Below are 19820 nucleotides of genomic sequence, written 5' to 3' on the forward strand. Positions count from 1 at the left end.
AACATGTTTCACTTCAAGTGTGTGTCTTTCATATTTTCCAATAATTCTACAAACAAAACTGACAATGCCTATCCCAGCCAAAGGATAGAAGGCATTGAACATTTGAACGGGACGAGAGTCATGCATACGATGATACAAAGTGATTTCTTTGGAATTCATGTATGTCCTGGCAAATTACCTTGTATGATTGTATCTCATCAAGAGAAGAATTATGCCAATATAAGAAATATCAGAGTTTACTCAGAAAAAGGAATATTAGAAACCCCTTAAATAATCAAGGAATTATCATATGCAATATATTACACTGTTTAACTGTTGTAAAGGGGTTAATCAAAGTGTAATTGCGGCATAATTGCATACACCAGATTAATAAAGACTAAGAGTATCTACATTGGACTTTCTATTTTAATTTCTAATTCAACTTGACAAAAAAAAAAATCCCAATTTCTAGGGTGTATGAGAATTTCATAATTAGTAAGCTTTCTTTAAAAGAAAGCACTTTTAATTACCACGTTGGAAAATTTATAGATTTTCATTTGTTGATTATTAATTGCTAATTTTACATTGGACTTTCAATTATAATTTATAGTTAATTTTAGAAATGAAGATGCTCTAAATTAATTTCTATTATTTCTATGATAATTTTTTTGAGTAAAGGATGGAGATCAAGCCACCAAACTATTTAATATTCACAAAGAATTGTTTTTCTTTTTCAGGTTTCGAACCTGCAACCCTCCACACGAAAAAAATTATCTCTGTCACTTGACAAAATGCTAGTTCAGATTAAATTTTTTTTCTGGAAATAGCCGAAGCCGAACTTCTTTTGTGAGCATTTGGCCCAACCATTTGGACTGGGGTTGGTTAAGTAACAATAAACGCCCAAAACACAAAATAAAATGTGAACTGAAGCTTAGTGTGAGAAATTCATTATTTGAATGCAATCTCAGAAATAGCACTGATTTGAAGTTAGCGCTATTTCATTATTTGGATGGTGTTGTGAACTGAAGCTTAGTGTGAGAAATTCATTATTTGAATGCAATCTCAGAAATAGCACTGATTTGAAGTTAGCGCTATTTCATTATTTGGATGGTGTTAGCAAGAGCAATGCTAATCCAAAAAATAGCTTTATTCCTAGGGCGATCCAAACGTAGAATAGTGGATAAGAATAGTCGCTAACCCAAAAACAATGCTAATCCCATACTATTCTAGACGATCCAAACACACAATAGTTTTTTACTTTTTACCTTGAAAAATGAAAATCCACCCTTCTCTAAATATACCCACTTTTATAAATAATTTCTTTAAATATGTTAAACCTTTACCGGATTTGATATTTTTTTTTTTTTTGAGAAAAGTGGCAGAAGCTGCCACCTGAGATTTGATATATTTTTAATGTTCCTTTTGATGAATAAATATTATGAAACTTAGCATTATTATGTTAAGTTGAAATTTGAAAACTGCACAACTAAATTTGAGAACCATTCAAATTATTCAGACCTCAGAAGGCATGCAACGCCGTAATTTTGCTTTCATATACCATAATAAGAACGAATACATAAGGGAGAAATGAATCCAGATTTGTTTCACTATTTGCAGAAGAAAATTTGCACAATTACAGAATCTCTTGTCAAGGGCCAAAATCATTAATTTTGCTAGGTGGCTTTCATCTGAATTTTTTTTTGTCAAAATTAATTGATTTGAAAATCATTACATCAATCCATCTATTGTGCAAAGTATTTTGTTCCAAAAAAATTTTTAAATCGAAAACTCGAATTGCTTTTATTACACCGGAACATGAGTGAGTTTACTGTCGGCCGCAGTATCAATTTCCAAAAAAATAGCCCCAAAAATAGAGCACAGTCATAAAGAAAAAAAATATTGGGGTGAGAGAGGCTCGAACTCTCGACCTCAGGATTACTCAGTAGCTATGAGACCTACGCGCTAGCCAACTGCGCCACCACCCCTTTTTGTTTTAATTATTAATATAATTTTATTATATATAGTATAGTCTGCTTTTACTTTCTATTTGTTTTTTAGTTCGTTTCTTTATTCTATGCTCTCTTTTATTAGTTGTGCTTTTGGGCTGATTCTTATAAAAAGTGTATTTGTTTTTTCTTCTATTACGAATCTGTCATTATTTTATATATAGCATCTTGTAATACTCTTAATCTTTACCACAATTAATTTTTTTTCTTATAAAATGTGATTTTTTTTTCTATATTTTTATAATGACCACTTAATCCTCTTTTAGTGTCTATCTCTGCAGCCGCTTAATTTTCTGATTGTCATTTCCTTTGCAAAGAGCCAAGAACAAATGTTTCCTCTATATTTTCATTAATTTTTAAACATAAGTAAATCTTTTACTAAAAAATGTCCATATTGTATTCTTGTTCAAACTCATAAGACATAATTTCATGTATATCTCTGTTATATTTCGAAATTACAAATATCTTTCACTACAATTACAAATACCATATTTGAGCAATTTTTTCGATGCCACAACCCTCACTTTTCTATTTATATTTCAAAATTAGAAACTCAAATTGAATCCAAACCGTTTAACCTTGTTTATCTACTTGAGAGATGTCAAACTTAAAATTTTGTGATTGTTAGAGCTTATTTTATACATATCAAGATGTCAAACAATAATGGACAAGGTACGTCGGTTGTTTTTGTGAGGCAACAATGAAAATGGTGGGAGAGGCATGTCATTGATAAATTGGAAAACAGCTTGTATGCCGAAAGAATGGGGAGGGTTGAGAATAAGAAATTTGGAGATTCAAAATATCTCATTGTTATTGAGATGGTGGTGGCGCCATTATCAAAACAAGAATTCATTGTGGTAATCAAAGGTGAAGAACCTCTAATGGATTAGTCGGCCTTCTTGTTTCTTGATCTACCTCCAAGCAACAAATAGATAGGATTAATTAGAAAAACAAATTTCTTCTTGCTAGAGAATACTATTTGTTGTTAGTAGAAATTATACTCAACACATGAGAAATAAGTGGACTAAATTTCAGCAACTTGGAGAGGAAGACAAAAAAATTCTGCACAATTGGAGAGAAAGAAATTAATATTTAAGGAACATCTTTAGGACTTTCCACTAATTAAGAAAGGCTGGAATGTTACTAAACTAATTGTTCACATTTTCTCCATTTCTCTTTAATTTCGAATTTAAAGGAATTAATTGACAATTATGACTGCCAACTTTCTTTCTCACTTATTCGAAATTAATCCACTACAATTAATCCAATTAATTGCATGTTGCATCATATGCATCATATAATTATAATACAATATATTTCTCATGTTTTTATTGATAATAAAATTATATGACATGTCAACATATGACATAGTAGTTTTTTTTTTTTTTTACTAAGGTTGTCATCTCGATGACATTTATTTTAGTATCATATAATAAATAGAATATAATCAATTAAAGTATAACTATTATAATTAATTATTCGACCACCATATTCATATCACATATGACAAACTAAAATAATTTATCTAATTAAGATCCTATTTTGATGTGACTCAAGAGGATCTATGTCATGTTGGCAATAAAATTTAAACTCTTTTAATTATATAAATCACAAGTGGCATCTAGCAATACATTGTGATTACCCAATTGACACAAATGATGTGTACAATACAATATAAAATAAATGTATATTTGTGTTAATTTTTATGTCTCATGATATCATGAATAAATTAAAGGTAAGAATGTGTCATCCTTTAGAATTTATTCATTTCTTGATTTAAAGCAGATTGTTTATAATTAACTCTTAGTCATATAGCATGCATACAATCATATTTTATCAAGGGGCCCGGTGATATTATCACTCATCAAACATGAAGGACAATAGTAATCTTGATGAATAACTTCCCTCCGCACAAGTCATGCATATTGAAATATCATCTATATAATTACTGGTTAAGGATAGCATTGGACAATACTCACAATATACATTTCTCATGTAGGAAAGGTGAACATCTCATACTTTAGAATTCAACACATAGGAAACAATTGATGACACATAACACAATCCATTCAATGTTTCATTTAGGGTGTCATCATTAATTCAGGGTATCATGTTCTCTAACATGCATTTATGTGATTAAATTGGTAACTACTTACCTATGATTTGTAGAACATAATCATCATTTAATTCACATACAAATCTTGTGCAGTAAATTAGTGTTTCATGCTAATTGCTAAGATTAGAGACTATTTTTAGAGTAATTACCATCTTAATTATAGAGTTCTACAATTCAAGTTATCAACTCAAATAATTTATAATACGACAAATACTTAAGGAACAAAATAATACAAATCATAAACAAAATATAAAAACTATCATGTGATTGGATTCTAGACCATAACACTAACAAAAACATATACAATGCTAAATGAGGTGTGTGTTTTACGTGCTTGTATGCAACGCCGGTATGGGACCAGCTATTGGTGAAGTTGGGTATTAATCTCATCAAGAGGGAAGCAACCATACAACAAATGTGGATTTCTTCTTTTCGATCTCTACGGCAGTTTTATTCCAACTCACATTTGGCGGGGTGCTTGGAGAAAACTTGGATATCATGGTTCGTATGTGCGGCATGGGCCATTTGAAAACAATGAAATGAGCAAATTTTTAGAGAAAGATATCTACCTCCTGAGCTGATGGTAGATCGGATTGTAGATGAATATAAACTTTGGCTTAGTTTTTGTTAGGCGCAGTAGTTCTTTCTTTTGTTTTTATTTTAGCTATTTTCTTTATTTTAATTCGTTCTTTTTTGATAGATTAAGTGGGATAATAGGTTGTAACTTTTCTCCCACTGTACCATGTATTTTTGATGAGAAGTATTGCTAATGCAACATCCTCAGCAGCTCCTGTCACGGAATTTAAAAAAAAAATGTCAAACAATAAACGGATAATAACATTTAACCGTTTGTATTAATTTGGCTTGATTAGTTTATTATAAAACAAAATTTGAAAATCATAAAACAACAAACTCTAATTTTCATGACGTGACATGTTAGTCACCTCATAATTGGTCGTGTTAGTTATGTGTGGTCACATGTGGTAACCCCAATCCCCGATGCACATTCGTCCGGGGTGATTCACATGCCTTTATTTTCAAATTTATTCAAAATTCACTGTTTGATGAAAAATCACTAGAGTCATCCGGGGTGATTTATCTTTAATGACTCACGTGACCACATGCTATGCTGTGACCATACAGTTCGGAAGATGATCATGACACAGGACACACGAGACACAACACGTGATTGACACATGTGTTGTGCCATTCCGTGACGGAGCCATACCGTGCTATGATGTGTTTGGTCACAACGTGAATTAGGACCCGAATCTAAGCTAAATTGACCCAATTGTATGAATCTTTAATTTTTACAAGACTTAAGGATAAAAGTTATGATTTGATCCTTTCATCAATTACATCTTTAGAGGGTTTTTTAAGTGTGTATTACTGGTCAAATCACACTCAGTCAGCAATTAATCAGCATTGTCTAATGTCTAGTTTGTTACAAAATGCTATTTAACGCCTATATATATTGGTTGTGGTACAAACAATATACAGGTTAATGAAATTATATAAAGCAATTATGAGTATCTCTCTTGTAATAAGAATGTCTTAATCTCTGCGGATCTCTTTCTCTTTCACTCACTGTTCAAGTTTGGTTTCCTTTATTTTTTTCTTCAGTTTTTGTTTTATTGTTATCAGACTTCCTTTTATTTTAGTCCAGGTTTTTCTTTTTAGTTTTTCTTAGTTAACATGTTTGTGCGCAACAGGTTTTAGTCAAAACCTGAACTTCTTTCATCAATCAATATATATACAAATAAAAGCTTGATCCTTACTTTTTACTCAAAAAAGAAATGCATCTTCCTATTTTTTGTGCAATATTTTGTTAGCTCTTATGTGGTTACTGGTTATTCGAATAACAGTTCGTTTGTACTTCTGGGATGCGCATTTTCTTTTTTTTGAAACCTTGACAGTAGCTGTCAAGTAATTTGATCTGGGATGCGCATTTTCAGAGCTAAGTTTTGCTCCTTACATGTTGAACATGGCCGTTGAATTTTGGAAAATGAGAACATTCCATTTTTTTTTTCCTTCTGACCAAAGGGTACAAACGATTTCTTGCAGCAGAGCTACAAATCAACAATCTTCAATATTTTTTCAACAAAAATGGCAAAGTATATTCTAGATTTGCTCCCACTACCTTCTGTTACCTACTGTTTCTTCTTCACTGCTTTAGAAACTGACAAAGACCTGGACATGGCAGGCACAGCTGTGCTTACCCCTCTTTCCTGTGGGCCCTGCTCTCTCAATGCATGCTCGGATCTCCTCGGCTCTTCATGTATTACTCTACTAACGTTCAAGGCATTGCCTGTAGATGATCTTTCCTGTTCTACGAACAGTAATTGAACGATTGTACGGAGCGGCATCTGGTCATTACAGATGGCCTCTGCACGGGTATCTGGTAATAGTTTTCGGCAGTCGATCATTCGGCAGAGCCGCTTTCTTTCTGCTTTGCTGACCTCAGCATGCTCCTAATTAACATGAAAAGAAGGGAAAAAAAAGGAATGACGCGAGCTTCTGTCTTTTTTTTTTTTTTTTTTCTTAGCTTGGTCAATTAATGAAAAGAATATGCTTAATTAGGTCCTGTACATAATGGTGATACTAGGTCTAGATCAAGTTGAGGTACCTGGTAGGTACAGAGTAGTCATCCTATGGTATACAGTGAACACCATTCACTAAAATTTAACCGAGTTTTATCATTCTTAAGTCATATATATTAGTTTTTCAGTGCGTGTAATCTCTGCATAATTCATTATTCATGCACACAAGTGTGGTTTTATGCTTATGTTTATTTCCAAGCAATAGTGAAAAAAAAAAGCTTTACATTTCAGCGAATTGCAAAGAGAAAAAATAACCCTGATTCTTCTAATGACTATTTTTTTGCATTTGCAAATGATTCATTCTAACAAATTACCTTGAGGTAGGTATCAATAGCTCTATACAGCCCATCATGTTGCTTCCTTGCAACATCTGGCAAAGCCTCAGCCATATCAATAAATCTTGACACCGGTAAATCCAAATTGCTTCTTGCCACCATCTCCAAGAACGAGTCAAACACAGTCGCCACACGTTCCATTGCGGATCCCATCTGCTGTGCTTCAGCTGGATCTGATGGCCGGTGTCTGAACTGTGCTAGGAAGCCTTCAAGGACTGCCTCCGTCGCACCCAAATCATAAGTTGTTGGATCAGATTGTGATGGAATTAACAAGTCCTTTGCACTTGCTTCGTGAAGTTGCCTTCCTGATCGTTTTATCAGTTCAGCTTTGGTAGAAGATGAGGCTCCTGTTTGCATTGATGGTAGTAAGATTCCATGAATAGACATGAACATGAACTAATGTGTCATACATGCAAAATTATAAATTTCGTGATTTGTAAAGAATATTTACCTATATAATTAGCAATTCTCAGCAGCCTCAACAGAAACCTGCAAGTAACTGAACCCGGTTCTGGTGGTAACATGGTAACAATGGACTCAAGGATCCTCCTCTGTTTGACCAGCATCTCTTCAGGTTCAGGTTCGGGCTGGGATCCCGCAGTGTAAAGCGGGTCAGGCAGATGCTTGCATGTGTATACATGGAGTGCCTCGCCTATCAATGCTGGTGGTAGAGCCTTGGTGGACCGGACGGTGTATATTATAGAGCGAAATAGGTCAAGATCGAGATCTGATATGTCTTCAGTCCACCAGTCTTTTGGTACTGATTGGTGTTGTTTCTTTGCATAGTCTGGTCTAGTATACGTGTATGACCAATTTACCTACATCAGGAACACATGATTTTTAAGAATTTGCCTATAAGGAATGTTGGTTTGTACCAGGAGACTGTGCATGCGAAGGTTTGTAAGAATTCGTATTACCTAAGGTAACAAAATATTTCTGTTCGGATCCAGCTGTCCAAACAGAACCTGCACGAATATTAAAGGGGCCTCGTGCGTTTCACCTCAGACCAGATTGACCCGAATTCCGATCGAACGGTCCAAATCTAAATAGAAATATTCTGTTACCTCAGATGATATGGATTCAGGTTTGTAAGGCCTAGAACCATCAATCTATAAAATGTAAGATGCCGCTCTTTTTACTAACCTGAGATGGATGTACCAATATTTTTTCTACAATAGAATCCATGCAGGGTTGCACAATGCGGTTCTCAGCCCAACCTGAGAATTGCCAGGCAGACTGCAGTGCCACAATTGAATCCCGCCATCCCTGTAGAATGCATGAATCGAAAAAGTTCTCTAGTTTATTTACCAAATTGCTCCTGCAAACCGATTCTGTCATCTTCAGGTACCTCGCCGCTAGAACGGCTGGTACGAAATTGTGTGCACTAACATTGATCGCGATGCTATAACAAAACTTGGCACACAGCTCGAAGGCCTGATGGCCTCCAGGAATGTCATGGAGAGAGAGGCAAAACGGCAGGGACCGCTCATCAGTAGGGGAGGAAGGGGAGGAGCAGAGTTGCTGGAGAAGACCGCATTTGAGGAGGAGAGGGAACTACATTTTATATATGCAATAAAAGGCCTGAAATCAAGAGGTTGCACTATTGAAAATTGTTACAAAGAGAAACTGAAAAGTTGCAGTTCGTCCTTCAAATTTTTTGACTTATCTCTTGTACTTTAAGGTACAAAAATTGGTGAATTCCAGTTGAAGATATCACCAGGCATTTGCTGAAACGATTGTCAACTCCAATTGAAAATGAACTGTGGATTAATATGTATGATAGGGATACTAGCTGCTGTTCATGTAACATGTACTTTATGCGGAGCTGGATACCGTAATGACCACATTTGTGAAATTAAGTGATCATCAAATAAGCAAACTAAATCCACAAAATGGGAACTATAATTTAATTTATTTGAAATGTTTTACTCCATTATTATGAATAGTCTGTGATTGATTACTTTCACATAACTTTAATTTAATTTTCTGAATATTGCTGCATGATTATACTAACAAAATAATTGCAGTCAGTTATTTGTATTGCTCACTCCACACGAACACAAAATATGTGATAATTGAACTAACTATTCTTCTAAAAATGATTCTCATATTCATATTACTAATATGAATTTTTATACAGCTACAATCAAGAATTAAAGTTGGCACACCACAACATACCAGTATTATACCACATTAATCTATGGTACAATATCATGATGCTCTTTGTCTATTACTTTAATCAATATAATATTGTTCTCTCAACTTTAAGCGATCACGTCTCATCATTACCAGCCTGATGACTAGATAAGTATCACTTTTATGTTCTATTAAAATTAATCCTTAGATTATATTAAAATAAGTCCCTGATGATGATTACAAACTAGCCACAGCATGTGGAGTACTCATTGAAGTTTGATTAAACCATATCTAGTTATATATATAATTATGAATCATGTGACCTTAACCAAAGCTATGTAAAGTGGTACATACCTAGATTTGTAGCAATCATTTGATTCCATGTGTTATCAGAGAAAGGATAACAGTATATGTAGTGGTTTGCGCCTGGTTAAGTTGGGTCAACCTGAGCTGGATGTATAATCTAGTACATCCTAAAGCTCTTTAGAGTATAGTTGGATTCGGTTGTGATTGTCACGCTAAATAAAAAAAGAGAAAAAAAAAAGGAGTAGGCTAAAGAAAGGAGTTAGGAGCTCTCTTTTTTCTGTATTTTTTTCTCAGTATTTTAGTCAGAATAGTAGCTTAGACTTTTGATCAGAGAGCATCTACCTTTTTCTTTTTGGAAGCCACGCTTCTACAGAAGTTACAAAGTAGAGACCTTTTTATTTATTGTAATTAATTAAATATTGATTTCAGGATTTCCTTTATGATTAGGCTGCTACATCATGTAATTGATGATTATTTATTTTTTATAATGTGATTCATTGTACTTAAAGATATGCTTTAGAAACTTTAATCAAGAAGCACTCTCTTCTTCTATTTAATTTGCAAAAGTTAAATTGTAAGAATATAGAAGTTTTGTTATGATTGGATGCTTTGCTTTTCGATAAAAGCGTTTAACATTTTGCATTCTTCATGTTCCAAGTTTTGATCGATACATAAATAATTAAAAAAAACTTGACTTAAATTTTAAATTTGTTCAGTGCGACTTCATAAACTATTGTATACTACAAACTACCAAAATTGTGATTGTAAATTTTTTTACTTTTGAGGTCTAGTATTACAAAAAAAAAAATTTAGAACTTGATCTCGAATATTGGTCATTTGAGTTCAATTTCCATTTCTTATGGATTGGCTTAGTATTTTGTGCCACTTTTCTACTAAAACAATGAGTAAATTTTTGTGAAATGAGAGTTTACCTTGTGTAAATGGTACTTGGTGTTGTTAATTTGTATGATGATGTCTGTTGGAACTTCAGATAAAACTGACCTGCAGAAAAGCAACAAAAATTGCTTGAAGTTTTCTCTATTATTTTGTGGTCAATATTTCTTTTCTTTGATTTATAGGTACAAACCTGGTAGCTTCCTCTGTGTAGAACGTGTCTGGTTTCGATCCAAGTTTCATATACTTCATCACTGATTTCTGCTCCTCTTTCTACTAACATCAGACCTCCCTCGATTTTTCTTTCTTTTAAATTTTAAGTTTCTTTCTGCTCGTAACTTCCTCAAAATCTACAATGAAGAACAATAAGTGGGGTTAATCATCCTCTTCGTAAGCCCCGATTTAAAATTTTTAAAAATGGTTTAACTTATTGTTTTTTTTTCCTTTTTGCAAAATGCCAAAATATCAACTGTACCCCGGTAAAATAAGAAATATCAGTTGTACAGTCAGTCTACCTATATGCACCTATGATTATAAAAGAAAAACCTCACATGCCTCTGCCTCCTGTTCTAATATTACTCTTGGTTGACAAAGACAAATCAAGAGGAATATGAACAAATAAAGATATTTAATTTTTGCTTTCTGTAATAAATCTATTTGCTTTTAGATTGTAACAATTGAGAATACAGGATATATGTGGGCCTGATGGATTCAGGTAGGGGTGCACAAAAAACTCACGACTTGAAACTCAGTTCGGAATCAATTTAGATTCAACTCGCTAATAACTCGAGTTGAAATTGACTTGAGTTTACTGACTCGGTTGATTTATGAGTTAAATCCAAATTACTTCTAACTCGGTTGGACTCACATCAAACCCTAATCCATATATCTTATTTTTTGCGTACCCAAACCTTATACGTGTTTTCTATAATCTACTATATTGCCGTTTGGAACTAAAAAAAAATCATCACTTCTCAAACAACTAAACCTTATCTATTTGGTGGTTTTTAATTATATACTATTTTGGTATATACGTAATTTTTAATTATGTATTGATTATTGTCTCATTATATACTGTCTTTAATTGTGTATTATTTTGATAGACTATGTAATATTTCTTTTGTTAGAATTAAATTAGATTGTCTCACTATGTACTACATGATGAGTCACGAGTTGACTCGTCTCGACTGGAGTTGCTCGTGAATTAATTCCAAATTGGAGTTTTTGATTTGGAATTGAATTAGCAACTCAGACTCACTCGGCTCATGAGTTCGTGAGTTGAATCCAAATTGTCCTTAACTCGGCCTCAACTCGGCTCATGAGCAGCCCTACATTCGGGTCTATATTCTATCTATTGATTATATGGATTAAAATTTAATTAAAACATACATTAAGTAGACAATATTTATACATAATATTACTAACAGTAAACTTTTAAGTTAAATTATAACCGTCTGATTAACATAGATTGTCCAAAACATTTTAGCATACTGAAGCATTGGAACTTCTTTTCAGGGCTATAAAACACGTCATCAAATGTTCCAAAAAATGCAAATATCTAGTCCAGAAAGTAATTAAAATCAAATAAATCTGATAATTTGTAAGTGTTGTTATTTCTTGTTGCATGTCTAGTTGTCTACCAAGAAAATGCACTTTTAGCCCAATGAATTCTGTTGTTTGGGGAATCCATAATACAAAACAAGTTTTTTTCAAGCATGTTCTTGGCAAGTGAAGGATGGTAATCTAAGTGCCTGAATATATTTTAATGAATTAAACAAATTATTTTAAAATAAACCAACTTCACTAACGAGGACAATTCAATTTTTCATCTATTTCATTTTAATTTTAATTAACCTGTTAAACAAGCAAACCAAAATTATGTTACTAGGAGGGTCCTTTTAGTAAAACTGACCCCTCTCTCTCTTAGAGCTGGTGGGGCATTAGACAGATGAAAAGTTGAAAAGGAGGGTTCAACCTTTTTGCAGGTAAAACTCAAAAATCAATTTTTTATTTGAGATGGGAGACAGAGTGAATGAAAGAAACCTCAGTAGTCACTCACACAGTCTTGGACCACATCTCCTGTTGAAGTGATCGTTTGTCTCTCACTATGCTTTGCTCACATCCCAAATCTATTGCCTCTCAAGTTCCATTTATTGCTCTGTTTTATTTATTAAGTTGCTCCGTGTGTTGGTAAAATGAACGTGCATTGTGGTCATCAAGGATTAAAAGGTAATAGGAATAGAGATGGTCTGATGAGTATCAGGTCAAATTTCATATGATGTGCGATTAAAGTCGTACGATCCGTGTCAAAATTTGTGCAAACTATTTGGTGAAATATAGATAGGAATCTTAGTAAGAACATATTGAGTTAAAAAAAGGTGAACATCATTATAAGTTGAGCTACCATTTTTCTTCCGGGGAAAAATATTCAAACCCAATAGTCAATTTAATTTTTATCGTACAAATTTCTTTCTAGGTATTCTTTTTTTGGGTTTATAGATGCAAAACATGCTTATCTTCATTGTTCTAGATATATAAGTTTTGCATTTGTAATCAGTGTATATCTATTGATTGTTATTTTTTAATTTTAGTTAGTAAGGAATATATAACTTTTAAATAAAGAGCAAACATATGAATGTGCATGTTTAAATACGGAATAGTTCAAATTTAAATATTGTGATTGTTCAAATAATACACCTAAATAGACAAGTTAAACATACCGAAATAAGTTAAGGTTATGCACCTAGTAGCTCAAATATAAATACCTGTACAAATTACTATACATGAGCAGAGTACGGATGCGGTGGCGTAAGGTGTGCAGGGGTGCTAGGCAGTAGGCACAATATTTTTATTCTATTTTTTTTTTTTTTTTTTGAAAGAACTGACAGATACTGTCAGTTAATATATTAGAACCAAAAATTGAGTTACACTCAGGAGCACTTCATATTACATCATATATATTAAACTAAACACTCTAATCCTTGACCCCTTCTACGGTAAAACTTACTTGCTGGTTTTTGAGCACCCCATTTGCAAAAAGCCCCTTATCCCAACCAGGGACCTTAAGGAAAATTTTCCAAATCTGCTTGGTACCCGATTATGCAGTTAGAATTTTCTGAGTGAGATGTTACAGGTTTAAAATTCGATTGAATTTTTTTTGTAAATATTAAATAGTTATAACTAAATCTCTAACTTTTACTAAAAAAGAGAGAATACAACTAGCAATTCCATCTAATTAATAATAGGTGTAAGCTAAATCTAAGTCACTTTTGGATTTTAGTGGGTGGAAATTCTATTCTATAATGAATAATAAAATTAGCATAACTTGTAGATAGACATTTATGTCGATTATGCGTTATATATAATTTTTAGAAGAAAAAAAATGTATGTTAGTGTTGTCATATTTTTTTTTACAGCCAAAAAAGAAGTTGAAATTGACATCCAAAAACATCAATAATACAATGAGAATGTCAAAACTTGAAAGATAAATGATAATGAGGCATAATACAGTACTCACTCTTCGCTGATTTTTATTAGGTTATATGTAAAAATTGGCATTCAACAAATTAGGAAATGTCACTAAATTTTATTTTATTTTTTACTGCAAGTCACTAATTTATTAGATTATATGTAAAAAAAAAAATCTTTTTTTTCCTGTTTATGTTCATATTGGTCTCAGCATGACATCACCTCCACTAGGGTTAATGGAGAGTTTGCCCTGATAGGTCCCATTTTTTGGGTGAGGTCTGATTGTGATTATATGACCCCAAGAATAATTCATCCAACAATTTCACATATTAAGTTTGATCCATTTCTGGTACCAATTCATTTTTTTTTTAACTTGTTTTATGGTACATCACAATAACTCAAGATATTATTTATTGCATTGATAATTTAATTTCTTAAACTTCAAATAATAAAAATAAATTGTTAATTTTGTTTTTTTTTTTCATTAGCAATATGTATCTGTTAAAAATTATAAAAATTTAGAGTTTGATTTGTAGAAAAAGATTTGGTTACCACTTTTATGTGTTGCCTTTTTTTTTTATCTTGTATCAAATAAACTCGAATATTATAATTTTTATAAGCAAATAGTTTCCGTGGTATATAGAACATGATCAACAGTTTAGATTCTTTTTTATAAATTGCTTCCTCTAAACGAATTTAGAATTGCATAGCATTCCAATTGTTCAAAAAACAGAAGAGAATGTGCACAAACAAACATGATCTATGTTGGCAATAAAGCATGTTGGCCACATTTGTGACAAAGGCAATCCGGACTAATTACACAAATTATGGGCACTTTTTAAGGAAGCAAAAATCCAAAAATAAGGATTTTTTTTATAATATTTGACAGAGGCTGTCAAATTTAAAAAAAAAAAAAAAAAAAAAATCCAAAAATAAGGATTTGTAAGAAGAAATTGAAGATCCCCTGAATTGTGTTGGTTTTAGCTAAGATTGGACTTTTGAGAGTCACCATCAGGTCGGGTTTGGTTTTAGCTAAGATTGGACTTTTGTAAATTTTGTAATTTCGATATTTCAATTGAGAAGAGGAAAATAAAAGATATTGGGAGAATGATGTTTCTATGACAACATTAACATTTAACCTCATGTATATCAAATGAGTGTTAAAAAAAAAAAAACCGGTTGTGCTCGTTAAATTGAGATGGCTGCAACCTTTAAACCGAATAAATCAGAGGACCAAAAAAAAATAACCTAGTGTAATTCAGCTAAATATTTTGATTTTTTTTAATTTTCTTTTTTTAAGTCACCGTATATTTCATCATGTAAATTACGATAATTTTGCAAAGCAAAATATATATGGGAAATTAATTTGTTATTCTTCAAGTAGATTTGTCTTTGGCATATTTAGAGATCCATGGCCAGGTTAACTTTAAACGAGGTTTCGGTGGGTTAAGGGACCCCCCCCCCCCCCCCCCCCCCCCCCCTCCCACCACACACACCCGATTCTGGATCCCCTAAAGTAACAGAAATTTTGAGTTTATAGATGGATATCTGATCAGCAGTCTGGCCAATCCGGTCAGAAGAGTAATGCACGAGGCCCCTTTAATATTCATGCCAAAAAAGATCAGACGGTCCGTATCCAAATTCAAAATTTATGTTACCTCAGGTGATAAGAATTCCAACCCAACCCACCCACTCACACACACATCCTCTTCCTATTCTCCATTGCATTATTAAAAGATCACCAAAGGATGCAAAATCAAAAGGTAATATTGGAGGACATATATATGGGACCTCCAGCAATATTTGTCATGGGAAAGACCATCATGCACCAAATTCCGACTTTAAAGTGTAAATCTGCATCACTACCCTTGTTTTTCATGTTTATTTTTATTTTTTGAGTAAAAGTTAGGAGTCCATCATGCTATTTAAAATTTATAAATGATTGTTCCTTTTGAGTTTCAAATATGTAATCTCCTACACGGAGAGTATTGTTTTTGCCACTAGACCAATAAAGACCGGTTCTTCATTTTTCATGTCACAGAAGTCACATTTCCAACTTTTTGATATATATTTATTCATGTCCTTCAAGATTATTTCGGCTAGATGCTGTGGCCGTATTAATAGCATCACTTTGATGATTGTTTTTTATTGAGAAAAAAATGTTTAAATGGAGTCATAAGAACTCGATTGTGTGTAGTAGGCTATATATAATTGAAAATCAGACTTAAGACGACATGCATGTTAAGAGCATTATATATCAATTAGGACTATATATTTTCAGATTTCGTGCCTAAAATAAAAATAAGTCTTGAATTTTTTTTTTTTTTTTTAAATTAAGGCAAATGTTAATTAAGACAATGTTAAATTAAGATAAATGTTAAAAAATATATAAAAATTTAATTGATAACAATAAAAATTAATTCATATGTTGAATTAGATATATAATCTCACTCATTAATTGATTGATGAACATTTATTAGTGAAAAGTTAAATATATTTTTGCCATAAAAATGCTTGATGACTTAAATTATTTTGAAGTCATGAAGCTCTCGATCAACCTATGAATATCAATTTAATTTAACGGTTTGCTTGGAGTTCTCCGAAATTTTTGCAAAATGACCCTTTTCAAAGTTAGACGAACTCTTCAAGTGTAAACAATTCACAAGAATTTTTTTTTTTTTTTTTGTTTGTTTTGAAAACTTGGTAGATGCAAGTCACAAGAAATGTGGCTTGACAGAGATTTGGGAGCATAGTACGTAACAGTTTTGTAATTCAGGATTAATTCAGTCTAACCTACACATTAGTTCATGTTTGAACATTAATTATATATACAGTTATAATTCAAAAATAATTCGTTGTTTTTATAGCACAAACAATATATCAAAATAATAATACTTACAAAACAAATAATTAATACTTGTAATTTTTTTGAATTATATCAGATAAATAACATGTTGTTAGTATGTATAATTCGTCAGATTTAAAAATAATTCAAAATGCATGATACTAAAAAATAATATAAATTTATTTAAGAACGTTGTGGCTGCTCTGGGAGTGACGAAAATTCAGTTTGGTTTAATACTTTTTATATATAGAGAGACAGACTTCCAAGTTCCAATATATTACAGTTTCAGAGAAGTCATTGGTTGCAGTTGACTTGGTTGGAGAAAGGCTATTTTATAATTAAATTCCAACTAATCGTTGACGTCGAATTTCATGTATGCATGGATCTCACCGCGACCAACAAGTTGATTAGGTGGGTGCATCATGCATGACAGGGTGTTACACACACACACTAGACACTTGACAGGATGTGGTGACCTAGATCGAGGAAGTGAACCATGAAGTATTGCTTAACATTTAGGGACCAATTTACTGTCAAATGATCATCACCTTCATAATTTTAAATTTTTTAATTGTGAATATTAATTTTTTTTTTCAAGTTTTAATATAGTTCAGCTTTCTTCATAAATGTTAAATATGTGTTTATAGTGTAGTAGTTAAACTTTAATTTTATAGTTGTGAAAACTGTGTGTTTAAATCTTATATAATGATCTCATATTATACATTTTACATTTCAACCCCTCTAATTTAAATTTTCGAGTTTAGTTCGTGCTACACCTACATCTACACCATAGTAAGTCACTGTATATAGATCAAGCATATATAAATGTTTCTCACAAGAATGTACGATCTAGAGAAATAAATATCAGTTGGGGCCTTGTAGCTTGTGGGTTAGAAAAGGCGGCACTAAAAAACTGTGCATGTTTAAGATAGAACAGTAATATATACTGACCTGTTCAAGCTATCATTTCCAGCTAGCAGTAGCCATCATGGGTATTTCTTTCTCTAATTTTCTCTAATTTTCTCTAATTTATCAAGCAATCAATCAATCTGGCTTTTGATCTGCTGGAACAAAAAAGCAGGGTATTTGTTAGAATAATGGTATTTGTTAGAATAATATAAATTACAAGGGTGCTGAGTACTTGAAAAGAGAACGCATATCACATGCAAATAGGACATGGATTATGACAAAATAGATATAGAGAGGGAGATAGCTATTCTCATTATGATAATATATATAAATTGTTTAATATTGTTATCATGGTTGTTGTCATCATTGTTTCTGTTATTGTGTTTTCTTTTTACATCCTTTTCCTTTCCTTTCCTTTTTTTTTTTTTTCTTTTCAAAGAATTGTCTACTACCTGGCAATTATTTTGTGCCTTACTTGGACCTTTTCTTCTACCGGATTTTAATTTTTAAAAATATGCAATGGTTAGTTATCAATGACATATTGCTATCGTTATTGTTATTGCTGCATGCTATAGTCATACTTCATTTTATGGAGGCAACAGAGGAAATAGCAGAATTGAAGAGTATGCAACAGAATTGCTTGAGTATATATAGTTATATACTGAAAAATATATAGAATCATGCTTTTATGATAGGTAGTACTTATAATAAGGGCGAAACGATATAATTCACAATGGGGAAGTTCTTCAGAAAAAGAAATTAAGAACCTTTCATGCATTGGAAATTTCCTATACTTAGAAATTCATAATGATTTCTGATCGAATAATGTACTTGTACAATCTTACATGTTAAAGATAACAGGGGAAAAGGATTGATGAGCTTATGAATGGAAATTAATTTTCATTTGTTATATAATAAAAAAAAAATTACGAAATTTAGGCATCAAAAATCTACCTCGAAATCACGATGAACTGCATGCGCCAGTGCTTATGCAAGCACAAGTGTATGGTGAGTGTTCCAGTGTGTGTGTGTGTCTGTCTGAGAGAGAGAGAGAGAGGATGTTTACCTCGTTAAATACATGTACTCCGTGACCCTTCTCCTATAATTGTATTGAAGATCTCAGCATGTGCTTGGGATATATAGATGTGTGTACCTTTTTCTCTCTCTATGTATCTGTGTGTCCAACTGAAGGAAAAGGTGAGAGAGAGAGGGGTATATATTCTCTTAGCTTACACGCTCAACCACCTTAACCACAAGGGGAAGAGAGAGAGAGAGAGAGCTTTAATTTGTAGAGATTCAGTTCTTTCTACAACCATTCATATATACATTAAAAGGAGGTGAGGTAAAAGACTAAAAGGGGATATAAGCAATCAAGAGATTCTAATTGGGAGGGGTAGCCGGTAGCGGATTGGTAAATTAGTATAGAAATTGATGGCAACTAAAACGGCAACGCAACCAACAAGAAGATCTAATATCTACTCTAATCGTTGCCACGGTCAAGATATCAATATAGTACTAGCATCTTCTAGTCATGGAGATGACATAAAAAAAAAAGGGCATCAATTAATTTGGGACTGGATTATATATGACCTTGTCTATGTTGCAAGTAATGTCATTTCATCTTAATATAATTTTTTTAGCTTCAATATGCTCCACATGATCTTATCTCCGTTTTTAAAGTTCGAACAGTCTGATTCGAACCGCTCAACATAATCTTCATATAAAATATGCTTGGAGATCAAATTTTACAATTTTTTAGAATTTTTTTATATAGATACAAAATCATTGTTTTAAGGAGATTTTCGATCATCCAATAAAGTGATATTGTACCTATTTAAAAAAATAGTAAAAAAATTCTAAAAAATATTAAAATTTGGTCTCCAAGAATATTTTATTATGAAGTTTATGTTGAGGGGTTCGGATTGACTGTTCGGACTTTGAAAACGGAGATAAATGATGAAGAGCATATTGGAGCACAAAATCATGGTGCATTTAAACCCTCCTCTAATGTAAGTGAAGAATACTTAATCATATTTATGATTTTTAATTTTTTTAATTATATATGTATTTGAAATTTAATTTAGTTTTATTGTCTTGAAATTTCTTATATAATTCAGCTTAAATGTGTATTTGTTCAGCGGTTAGAATTCCACTTTGTAGTTGAGAAGATTTAAATTTAAATTTCATCTTCTACAAATTATGTATTTTATATTTTATTATGATTTT

General features: G+C 32.2%; 1 protein-coding gene and 1 non-coding gene across 3 annotated transcripts; both read right to left on the bottom strand.

Moving 5' to 3' along the window:
• Positions 1-1879: 1879 nt before the first annotated feature.
• TRNAM-CAU (transfer RNA methionine (anticodon CAU)) lies at positions 1880-1964 on the bottom strand. The gene is given in 2 exon segments: positions 1880-1915; positions 1927-1964. It is a non-coding gene; the product is annotated as a tRNA-Met (tRNA).
• A 4128-nt stretch (positions 1965-6092) lies between these two features.
• Positions 6093-19106, bottom strand: LOC144565455 (Phototropic-responsive NPH3 family protein). 2 transcript variants are annotated; one of them, XM_078315216.1, is made up of 8 exons: positions 18661-19106; positions 17637-17746; positions 10566-10722; positions 10411-10480; positions 8180-8590; positions 7488-7854; positions 7016-7383; positions 6093-6572 (listed from the first exon to the last, which is right to left on the bottom strand). In XM_078315216.1, exons 3-8 carry the CDS (start codon positions 10622-10624, stop codon positions 6252-6254), a joined length of 1596 nt encoding a protein of 531 aa, XP_078171342.1. In that variant the 5' UTR covers positions 10625-10722; positions 17637-17746; positions 18661-19106; the 3' UTR covers positions 6093-6251. The 2 variants fall into 2 exon arrangements, with proteins under 2 accessions (XP_078171342.1, XP_078171343.1); XM_078315217.1 differs by having other exon boundaries at positions 17637-17749; positions 18661-19097.
• Between the last annotated feature and the right edge of the window lie 714 nt (positions 19107-19820).

The sequence above is a fragment of the Carex rostrata genome, chromosome 14 (genome assembly GCF_964058835.1).
Source record: "Carex rostrata chromosome 14, lpCarRost1.2, whole genome shotgun sequence".
Classification (NCBI taxonomy): Eukaryota; Viridiplantae; Streptophyta; class Magnoliopsida; order Poales; family Cyperaceae; genus Carex; species Carex rostrata.

What these genes read in the sequence shown, in the direction of transcription:
- LOC144565455 (XM_078315216.1), bottom strand. Translation starts at nt 10,624, where the DNA reads ATGAAGTATATGAAACTTGGATCGAAACCAGACACGTTCTACACAGAG. An exon ending in GAGAATTGCTAATTATATAG is followed by an intron (nt 7,384 to 7,487) that starts GTAAATATTCTT and finishes CAATGCAAACAG; the next exon opens with GAGCCTCATCTTCTACCAAA. An exon ending in CTATTGATACCTACCTCAAG is followed by an intron (nt 6,573 to 7,015) that starts GTAATTTGTTAG and finishes CATGTTAATTAG; the next exon opens with GAGCATGCTGAGGTCAGCAA.